General features: G+C 32.2%; 1 protein-coding gene across 1 annotated transcript; it reads left to right on the top strand.

The window, feature by feature from the left end:
* Positions 1-2,504: 2,504 nt before the first annotated feature.
* LOC107006975 (AT-rich interactive domain-containing protein 5-like) lies at positions 2,505-7,298 on the top strand. The gene is made up of 12 exons (XM_027913837.1): positions 2,505-2,761; positions 2,832-2,871; positions 3,071-3,123; positions 5,506-5,551; positions 5,673-5,753; positions 5,960-6,082; positions 6,188-6,350; positions 6,468-6,534; positions 6,694-6,760; positions 6,832-6,882; positions 6,975-7,067; positions 7,194-7,298. Exons 1-12 carry the CDS (start codon positions 2,505-2,507, stop codon positions 7,296-7,298), a joined length of 1,146 nt encoding a protein of 381 aa, XP_027769638.1.
* The last annotated feature ends 4,771 nt before the right edge of the window (positions 7,299-12,069 follow it).

The raw sequence follows: 12,069 nt of genomic DNA, 5'->3' as shown, positions 1-12,069 counted from the left end.
TCTCCCTATTAGTAAATCTGATAGCAAAAAATATTTACAAAGGTGTATCTCACTTGAAATCTGGTATGAAATTAATACCTAATTGTATAAAATATAATATTTTAAATTTTAAAAAAATTAGTAAATACAGTAGAAATATTTGTGTAATTAAATAGTTTCTCCTATATATTAATATCATAAAATTAGGGTCATTTCTAAACTTTTGACGAAAAGATTCATTTCTACCTTTTAATTATCACCAAAGTAACAAATTATACATGATATCAAATGACTGTACAAGTCATGTGAACAGATTAGATTGAGAAATGAAGCAAAATCAATACAACAACCAAATAATAGTTTCTGTCTTACCTTTTTTTAGACGGTTTTAAAAACAATATTTTTTATAATTTGTAGACAATTTTTTAATTCTAATTTTTCACATGTCATGTTTAAAACAAAAAAATTAAAGAGCATCTTTTTGTTGTCCAATACTCTGTATTAAGTCAAAACAAAACAAAACAAATTAAAATAGAAAGAGAGTAAATAATATATTTCTAGAGTAAATAATATATTTCTCACTATTTATATTCATTAGCAAAATATAATTATACTTGTACTATATTATTGGGCTTGTCAATGAGAGAGGCAAAACTGAAAAGTAGTCAAACAGATCATGTTGGTGATCCATTTAATACAAAAATTGTGCCACAATTGGACAAAATTTGTTTTTTCAACAATTGAAATTGACAATACATACTTCATCTAGTTATCCAATAAAATAAAGAAAAAAATAGGGAAAATGCATAAGTACCCCCTAGACTATGATCGAAGTCTCAGAGACACACCTTAAGTACTAAACTAAGGTCCTATTACCCCCTTGAACTTATTTTTTATTTTTATAATTTTATGCACCTTTTTGACTTACTTAGACGTATATTAATTTGCAATATTATGAATCTTTGAAATTCCAAAAATATTAAAATTGGCCAAACCCTTAGTTCTTTTTCTTCATTCTAGTTTCATCATTAATAAGTTCTTTCTTTGTTCCCCTCCTCCTCTTTTTCTTTTCATGCGTTAGTTGTTTTTTCCCTTTCTTTGAAATTTGGCGTACTGTAAACGTGGATAGTTTCGAGTAAATATATAATAAAAGATTTGAAACATCGAGAGGATTACATATATAAAATTTGGGACTATTTAGAGATGAATTCGAGTTGATCAAGATTAGATTGTCAATGTATACTTCATATATAGTCAATGTATATTTTATATATAATTAAACTATATTTAATTTTTGAGTATATCTTCATGTATAGATACACTATATTAAATAGTGAGTACTCTCTATATACTTTATAGGACTTTTAACAAATTATATGATATAAAAAGTCAATGTATACTTTCAATGATTTTTTAATTATATGACTCTATTTATTATACACTAATTACTAATTTATTATATCTAATTGAAGTTATTCCTAAAATATCTTTAAAAGACCAAAATAAAACGTTACTAGTAAATTAAGTACCATTTTAGTCATTTCTCAAAAAATCTCACATAAAGACAAAATAATTTACTCATATCCTACTCACACTCTTTAGTTACTAGGTACCAAAAATATTTTAAAAAACAAAAGCCGTCATTGGAGGGTTTAGCTCAAGATCTTTCCTTCTTTGTTAAGCTACTTTGCTTCGTCAACCTCTGATTTTGATCGCAGAGTCCTACCAGTTGCTGAATCCGATGGATTCCTGTAAGTTTTTTTACTCACTGTCATTACTTGTTTATCTGTTGAATGTTTCTGTATTTTTTTATAAAAGAAAACAATAAAACTAAACACTTTTGAGATGTGTATGAAGTTTCGATGTTTTTTTCAGTGAATTGATTGGCGGGAGCTTCCTTTTTTAGGTTTCATTCTTTTTAGAGTTAACAAATGGGGATGAAAATAAGTTTATTATTTTTTCAGTTTGATTTTTTATCCTCACTTCTGTATTGACGAAACTAGGGCTAGATTATTATTTTTTGCGTGTGTTGTGTAGAGGAATGCATTATTTTGCTACTAGATTTAATGTATAAGGGAGTTTGACCATGAAAATTGAAAGAATTTGAATAAAAAAAAATTTCACTCCAAATAACTCGCAAAAACTCAAAAACAACTCCAATTTATGTTCACAACAAAACACAACTCTTATTTTCAATCATTGTTATTCACTTTTGATAGTGAATAATGATGATTGAAAATTGGAGTTGTGTTTGGTTGTGAATATAATTGAAGTTGCTTTTGAGTTCTTGTGAGTAATTTAAAGTGAAAAAATGTGAAAACAACTTAAATTATGAAATGAAGTTATCAAATGAATTTAGATATAAAGTAACTAGTGGAATTAGTGATGCATATAAGTTATTATTTTCCTTTTGTTTTACGTTTGGGTGTTTTTTCTTGAGGAGATGAGTATCAAAATGCCAAAATTTGACACATATGATATGTTGCATGTGACTAGTTGACAGAATTGATAAGGGTGAAGAAGAGATGGTGGTTGATAGATCAGAGGATCCTCAGATGAAGACAAACACTACTATTGTTATCGCTGATGATGATGCTAGGTCGGACCAGTTTCCGAAAGTGACAACCAAAGTTACGGATTCTTCAGAGCTGATAGGCGAGGATGATGAAGGCTCCCCTGAGCATCAAGCTGAATTTATAGAAAAACTAGGCTCCTTTTATCGGGAGAATGCGATAGAATTTAAACAACCTAGGTTTTATGGTCATCCGCTTAATTGCCTAAAGTAAGTGTCATCATATTATTTTCATCTTGTTCTTGATACATATTATATCTTGTCATTTTTCTCGTGCTAGGTTATGGAGATCTGTCATCAAATTAGGTGGTTATGATCAGGTAAGCCTTTTATTTTGCACTTAATTTATTTTTAAGAAATAAGCAATGTAGCTCCGTAGTTTATAGTATAATTAAACGAAAATCAAGCGATGGTTGTGTGTTTTCTTCTGTTACAATATGATATGAGTCTGTGAGATTAATTTTATGTTATTCCCACGTACTTTTGATGGTTTACTATTAAGCTACTTTGTCTCTGTAGGTAACTGGAAAAAAAATATGGAGGCAAGTGGGAGACTCCTTTAATCCCCCCAAGTGAGCATTTAGTTGGGCCTGACTATTTCTTTTTTTTCTTGCAACTTGATATAAATATTTCTCCTTTTCTCGTCAATATATACTATGTAAGGGAGATGTTGTCTGTCATTGTTTTACTGATGATGTGCCAAGATTTTGAAGTACGATATATTTTGCTTACAATATATCATAAGGTGTTTGAAGAACAATTGTTCATGAACTGTGTTAAATCTTAATAACTACTCCCATTGTTTCAAATGTTTGTCTGGTTTTGACTTGACATAGAGTTTAACAAAGTAAATAATTCTTTTGAATCTTGTAGTCTTGGATCACAACGGTACATGGTCCAGTTATTTACTTAAAATTATAAAAAAAATTCGAAATAGAGAATTATATGAATTAGGGAGAAACTCCATTAAAGGAAAATCAATGACCCATATAAATAGCTTAGCAGGAAATGTCCCGAAGAAGTCCAACGAGTAACACAATCTTGTTATATAGAAAAGAACAACTATTACCTTTTTCTGATGAATCGTATAGTTTTACGATTTTATCGAATAAAAAGGTTATCAAATGAAGGGTAACTAGGTAAATATATGGCACCTCGAAGCAACTCAACCCCAGCTCATGAAGGGTGGTTTGTCCATTTCCATATAAAAATTCCAATTTCTCATCCATCTTCCGATGTGGGATTTCTTAACATTTCCACGTATGCCCAGACCTCAACTAGAGCATGAACCGTTATAAATGGGGAGCCAACATCGATGAACAACAAAGTGGGATAAGTCTAACTCTAATACCATATAAAGATATGATACCCGAATCTACCACAACCTCAAAAGCTAGCTCGTGAGGGGAGGTTTGTCCAAGTCCACATTAGGAGTCCAAATTCCCACTTCTCCTCCGATGTGGGACTTTTTAACAATTTCAATTGAAATAATCGAAAAGGAAATGTGAGTTAATGTATTCTCAAGGTTGAAAATATCATTAAAAAACATTAAAAAAAAGAGTCCCTTAGTTACATAATTTTAAATGGAAATTGAGAATTGAATTCATTATAAGATCTATTAATCCTTCTTAGAAGATAGTATGTTGCCCACTCAGACTCGAGCCGAGATGCATTAGCACTGCTTCCTAAGAGCAGTGTGTCCATCAATTTCCCCATAGCAGCATGTCTTGAACTCATAATAGAATATGAATAAGCAATTGTCGAGATTGAGTAGCTATTTTTGTTTAGTAATGACAATAAAAAGTTGTTCAAATAAGAATTTTTTATTTGAGTTTAGATAATGTACCAAAATGTCCTAATTCTTGTAGTCTTGAACATGTCATGTGCGTTGTTAAATTAAGAATTACCAAAAAAGGGAAGAGACATTCTTTACTTTGAACTTGGTAAATTTGGAAGGAGGTATTCTTTTTATAGAGTAGAGAGTATTTAAACTACTAAAATTGAAAATACGAAGAAAACATGAAGTGTTTTTGCAAAAAATAACAATATAGATTCCAACACCAAGCTATAAGCTAAGTTGCTCGGACTTTTAACTTTTGAAGCCACACCCGTGTGGACACAACATGTGTACAATGTGTGATCCGTGTCCAATTTGGTCAACCGATTTTAGTTGCTTTGACCAAAATTGATGGGGTAAGTGTGGACAAATTTAATATTGTATGTTATCAATACAAAAGCGAAGGTGAAATTGCAGAAATTGAAATACCTTTTGTCTAGAAATTACTATATCACTCCTTTCAAATTCTCCCATAATATCTCATAATTTAGGATTTCTAAGTCTTCTTTTAGATATTTTAATTATTATTAGGCGAATCCCCGCACCCGTATCCCTACGTAGATTCATATCCCCGAACCTTATCATGAAAGATCCAACATCTAGATCCACACCTGTATCGGACACCTGCACCGATTCCGAGCAACTTAGGCTATAAGTGCTAAGAAACATACACCACATTAACAACAAACAACAACATACCCAAGTAATGTTGCATCTTTCTTTCTGTTAGGTCTCGGTAAAAATAGAGGACCAGGGATCTAATACACGTATTTGAGTGGTGGCAATTGGTTATGGAGTTAAGCACGCAGGGATTTGAAGCCGAAAATATCTACAGATGCTTCTGAATAGGGAGTCTAGACTTTATGAGATACTGACGGGATGCTTCCTTATGCTAGATTTGCTCAATGTGAAATGAGTGTCGATGTCTGATGTCTCCAATTAGATGAGTAACTTAGAATAAAGAACGGGGTTGTAATGAGTAACATATCTTTTAATGCTCAAATAAGATAAGAATTTACTGGAATATATAAGACAATTAATACCAATGCTTTCTATCTACTATTATATGACTTCCTCTAAATTCTTTTTTGGGGGCTCTTATAATCTCCTTTCTCAGGACTTGCACTAATGTTTCTTCGACATTCCGCGGCTTCTATGAGAAGGTAATTACCTGAAGTTCTCTTCCCTTGATCGTTATTAGCATATTTTGACTTAAAAGTTATCTGTCTCTCTTACTTTTTGTTTCTGTACATTCTATTATCTCATGATTTCTCTCTATGTTAGTTACTTCTCCAATACGAAAGGCATATGACACAAATTGGAGAGCTTCAACTTCCTATTGCTCCTTCTCATGTTGACAATGAGGTAACACTGTGTTTACTTTGTTGTTATGTGTGTATGTTGTACACCTTTGAATTGATATATGGGGAAGCCTATTACCCTAAGTAGTTTAAATTATTGACGTATTCCGACTAATGGTCTTTACTTCATCTAAATGTCGAATCAACTAATGTAGACTTGTAGTATATGTGTATATATACAAATATGAACTATTTAAAGTAATTCTACAGGGAAGTGGTTACCAAATTTCTGCATCAGGAAGGGCAGTAAGAGATTCCGCTGCTCGATGTAGGCTAGGCTGGCAGGAGCAACACTTTCTTGGTTACGGCGAGGTTGCTGAGCCAAATGTAAAGGTCTGCTGCTGAATCCTTGTAGAGGTCTTTGGGCGTTGATTTTCTTAAGTTTGATCTTGTCTATTGCCATGTACAAGTAATTTTGGTGTTTTTCATCTTTTATAGGATGGGAGTGCCTACAATACGCCAAAACGTGCGAAGAGCCAAAAAACTAGTGGTAAGATTATTCGTCAATTCTTTGCCAACTTTACTTCATATATCTCTTTCATTGAGCTGTTTTCTCCCAATATAAAGTCTGGCATTTCCAAAACTTTTGCCTTTCGTGTCTGTTAGTTAACATTTTAACTATATCAGGATCATCGTCCGAGAACTTTAGTTTTGGCTTTAACCCGTACTCTTATTAAAAATGAATTGTGACCGCAGCAGAACTTCTTGTCGTATTCAGGTTCTCACGAGGGACAAAATGAAGAGGGGCAGCCAATGAAAGCTGCAAAAGCTAAAACATCTCAGCCGTAAGTCGTACTTTATCTAATGTTTTTATCTCTTCATTATCTTGTATACCGGCAGTTTTTATACCAAAAAGAAAAAGAGTACTAGGAACTTCAGTGGTATTTCTCTATCTTTCTCTGTTTTTTGTTCCTCCCGATTCTGATGTAAAGATAAATTACCAGGTTGGATGTCCAAATTGTTGATGTTGGACCCCCCGCTAATTGGGTGAAAATCAATGTTCGTCAAACAGTAAGTTCCTCTCAGAAGTAAATTGCATTTCTATTTCTCTCATGTGATTTGTAATGATTTGAGGTAAACAGAATGATTCCTTTGAGGTCTATGCACTGGTGCCTGGGCTTTTACAGGAGGAGGTATAATACCAATCATGCTACTTGTTTCCATCAAGTGCATTAAATTTTGTTTTCGTCTTTTTACACCATCTCAAAGCTCTAAACAAACATAGGTACGGGTTCAATCTGATCCAGCTGGTCGCCTGGTCATTACTGGTCAGCCAAAACAACTTGACAATTTTTGGGGTATTACTGCCTTCAAGAAGGTAAAGATAAATTGTCATGCAGAAAACTTGATATTTCTTAAATGGTTCTGAAAACTATATCGTTGTTACGTTTCTATTTGTTGATCACAACACTCTTAAGTTGGCTGATATGGTTTTGTTTTTCAGGTGGTCACCTTACCTGCTAGAATTGATCAGCTTCGGACCCACGGTGATGTCACCCTTCATGGGTGTCTTCACGTTCATGTGCCTTTTGAGCAGAAAAATCTCTGAGTCGACAAAGCAGGAGCATTGTGAATGCTCGGCAAAGGAGCATTGTGAATGCTGGGCAAAGGAGGTGTTACGGCTTCAGCCGCCCCAGTAGAAACTTAGATTGATTTCCAAAGATAGATGAATATGTGATGATCATAGCTTGGAGTAGTATGTTGTTTTGATACTAAAACATATCTATCTTTTTAGCATTTGACAATTCTATCATACTCTCGAAAATATTTACAGACATGTACTTTCAGAAACACTATTTGAGTGTTTGCACACAAACAAAAATATGCAGGTTTTGAAAGTTTAGCAAAACAGGCTCTTGGTATGTAAGAGACCTGAAGCTGAAGGCGGTGAAAGATGTTTATCAATATCATTACAGATAATAACTTTAATGGAATTGATTTATTGATGGTAGCTTCAGAGTAATTGATTTTAAACATTATAATGTGACTCTCATTTGTTGTTTCTTGACGCAAATAAAAAATATTACTTCACATGATTTGTATAAAATTCTAATTGTTTTAAATTCACATGGAACACGCGTGCATTGCATGTGTCCGGAGACTAGTATATATATACATATAAACTACATTGCTAAAAGGTAGTATATGTGGGTGGAAACTAAAAAAGACGCAAAAACACATAAAAGAGTTGCCACTAAACGTTGGTATTATTGGAAACTAAAACCGCCACTACACCATAGAACAGTTGTTGCCAAACGATGGTGTTAGTGGAAACTTAACCGCCATAATTGATCTAAAATCACTTCTAAACGTTGATATAAGAGTCATTGCTAAAGTAAGTATAGTTGCAAAAGAAATAAGCCACTAATTCTTATTATAGTCGCCGCTAAAGAAAGAATTAATGGAACAAAAATGTGCCAAGAATTCACATAACAAACCTCGCTAAAAGTTCATATTCATGTCACCAAAACCGCCATAAATCATATGATAATTACCGCTACAAGATTGTATTAATGACAACTAAAATAACGACTAAATCAGTAAACTATTGATGCTAAAAGATTGTATTTGTGGTATCTAAAATTGTCGCCGCTTAAAATAACTTTTAGCGACTAAAATTAAAGGTTTTAGCGGTGGTTTTTAGTCCCTGCAAAAAGATTTTTAGTGACAAAAAATTAAAGGCTTTAGTATAGTCGTCGCCAAAATTTATAAATTTGGTCGCTAAAAGTCTCTTTTACGGCGACTTTATTATGAATGTCGTCGCTTAAAGTCATTTTTAGTGGCGACTTTATCCGCCGCTAAAACTTATGACTGTCGTCGCTAAAAGTATCTTTAGCGGCAACTTTATCCGCCGCTAAAACTTATGAATGTCGTCGCTAAAAGTCTGTTTTAGTGGCGACTTTANTGTCGTCGCTAAAAGTATCTTTACCGGCGATGTTATCCGCCGCTAAAACTTATGAATGTCGTCGCTAAAAGTCTGTTTTGGTGGCGACTTTAACCGCCGCTAAAATATAAATGTCGTCACTAAAAGTATCTTTTAGTGGCGACATTAACCGCCGCTAAAAGATGAATGTCGTCGCTAAAAGTCAGTATTAGTGGCGACTTTAACCGCCGCTAAAAGATATGAATATCGTCGTTAAAAGTCTTTTTTTAGTGGCGACTTTATCCGCCACTAACACTTATGAATGTCGTCGCTAAAAGTATCTTTTAGCAGCGACTTTAACCACCGAAATTTATGAGTTTCATCGCTAAAAGTGATTTTTAGTGGCCGCTTTAATCCCCACTTTTAGCGACAAACGTTGATGTTTTTGTGGCATTTATAGTCGCCATGAAAGGTGATTTTGGTGACAAAAATTAAAGGTTTTAGCGCTATTAAAGTTGCCGCAATAAGTCACTTTAGTGACAAAAAAAAAGGAATTTCAGCGGCAGTTGTGGTCGCCACTAAATCATATAAATTATCCCCTAAAGAAAAAATAAGTTGAAACTAAAACCGCCAGGCACCGCAAAAAGTACATTTTAGTGGCATTAGAAATTGCCACTAAATCATATAATATTCATAGCAAAAAATATGCATTTGAGGCAACTATAATCGTCGTTAAAATTGCCGCTAGTATTATTATAAGTGGGAAGCCACAAAAGTAAAAGTTGAAATACTATTTTACCCCTATTTTAATTCAAAGCGTTATATATCTAAGCAACAAAATATTAAATAATAATTATATAATATTATATTAAATACTAAAAATGAAAAGGTGTTTTAAAACACATTTTAAGAATATCTCTCCATTGATCTCCAACATAATTTTTGAGCTCTCTACCAAATTTTAGGCAAACTTTTGGCTTATAAATAAGTGCATGAGGTAAAATTATTATTGGAAAATACATAAGCTAATTCGTCTTTCATAACTAAGAAGAAAAAAGAAACTGATTTCATCAATTATATAAAATGCTTAAGCATGGAGATTGCAAATTAAGGTAGAAGGTTGTATTAGACTGTTCTCTCGCTTTTCGAAGGGTTTAGGCTTAGTGGTGTGTGTCATAGTAGTACTCTTATTCTTCAACTGTCTTTCTTTTGCTTTCTACCACCAAATGTTTTTATGGTGTTTCGGTTATTGCACTTTTTTGTTGTTGTTGTTATTGTTTTCATAAATGTTATTATAGAATTATATTATATCCTTTTCATTGACATTTTTCTTTTTTATATTTACTCTAATTTTCTATATTGTATATGTATATGTTATGATATGTGAAGCAATGAATATGTAAATTGTCTTTACTTTTGTCAGAAATAAGTATTATCTTATTTTGGAGAAAAAAATGATGCATACTTCGTTATACATAATTTGTAAATTATAGGATTTTTCAGTGCAAATACTTTCCTCCCTCTCATGGTCTGTGCATTTTGTTTTTCCTTTTTAAATTTGTAGCTTCCGAATATGAATAGCTTATTAATTCTATATTTATTTTCTATTTATAATCTATATGGATAAAGTCTTGCGAATGATGTGTATGTTTTAGTTTTCTTCTATTTGTTGTGTGGTTTTTGTGAAATTTTTTTATCATTATCGTAAGTATGTATGTTATTTGTCTCAAATTATTCATATCACTTTATTAGAAGTGTGTTACCAACTAAACAGAGTTAAAAGATTAACGATAATAGCTTTAACGGAATTGATTTATTGATGGTAGTTTCAGAGCAATTGATTATAAACATTACAATGTGTCTCTCATTTGTTGTTTCTTGACACACATTAAAAATATTACTTCACATGATTTGCAAAAAAATTTAATTGTTCTAAATTCACATGGAACATTGCACGTATCCAGAGACTAGTATATATATATACACACACACTTACATTTGAATCTAAAAATATAGAAAAAATATCATATAAATTGGGACAGACGAATCGAGAAAATCATCAAAATGGTTTTTAATGTACGGTAATGTTTTTTACTTGTCCGTATTAACATTTTGTTTGATTGGAATGATTCTTAATGTATGACAAATTATGTCTGTCGTGGTCCTTATTAATGTATTTCACTTGATTGAAATGGTCCTTATTTCATAACAAAAGGTGGTCATTTACTTATAGATTTATCAAAAAAAAAATATTAAATTTGACCGTGAACCTTACGTGACTAACAAAGTTCATCATTGTTGTCTTCTTTGTTAGCTCAAAAGAAAGACTACTGTAGAATCTAACACCATTTTTATCTATTTTCTCCAACAAAATTTAGTATGTGCTCTTTTCTAAAATATTATTCCACCCGCTTAATAAGTAATCCTCGTGTTTTAAGCAATAGAAAATAATAATTGTTGTTACAGAAAGTAGGGACAATGACGTTATTTTTCATGAAGTTTGAAACTAATAAAGAAGATAACAATGATCGATTTTGTTAGCTATGTGGGGTCCACATTTAAATTTAACACATTTTTATTGGATAATTTATGAAAATTCTACTAGTTTAGAAGTTAATACTTAGATGAATATTAGTTTGCAATATTATGAATCTTACTAAATTTTGGTGTGACGAGATACGTCCAAAAACATGTGTATCGTGATACTTGAAATAAATTTAGGTGTAATTTGTTCTAGATACATGTATCTAAGCGGATTCACATGTATTTAATATACATAAACAAATCTCCTTCTCCTACTTCGCCTCTCTCACATCTCGCTCGCCATTCTCTATCTCGTTCGCGTATCAGTATCCCAATTACATGTGAATCACACCAAATACATGTATCTAGTGTGATTCATATGTATTTGAAATACATAGACAAATATCGCTCGCCTCCTTCATGTTCTTGCTCGTCTTTCTCCCTACTTAATATTTGATATGAGACTATTAATTAGTGAGACAAATTATAATTATTTCAAACTATAGAGACAATTAACAAATACGGTAGGCATGTTATGTACTTAGGTAGTTTCTCGCTTTTTATTTAGGCTAACGGTTGAAACTAACACCTTTTACTATTTAAAATCATTCCAATCAAGTGAACTAAAGAAAAAAATGGTAAGAAATGACTGCTTGGCTATTTCTGTTACCAAAATTTTAGCTTAAATTTGGGAAAGAACACAAGTACCTCCTACACTATGACCGAAATCCTAGATATACATCTTAACTAAAACTAAGGTCCTATTACCCCCAAACTCATTCTTTTTGTAGTTTGATAAATCTTTTGGCTTATAAGGTACACTCTATGACTCCACGCAATTGAGGTGCGTTAAAGATGTTTGGCTTACGTGTCACAATCCAAGTAAAAGATGTATTTTTAAAATTACACAAAAATGGGCTCGGGGGGCTTATAG

The sequence above is a fragment of the Solanum pennellii genome, chromosome 12 (assembly GCF_001406875.1).
Source record: "Solanum pennellii chromosome 12, SPENNV200".
Taxonomy (NCBI): Eukaryota; Viridiplantae; Streptophyta; class Magnoliopsida; order Solanales; family Solanaceae; genus Solanum; species Solanum pennellii.
This window is presented reverse-complemented; position numbering and strand designations above follow the sequence as displayed.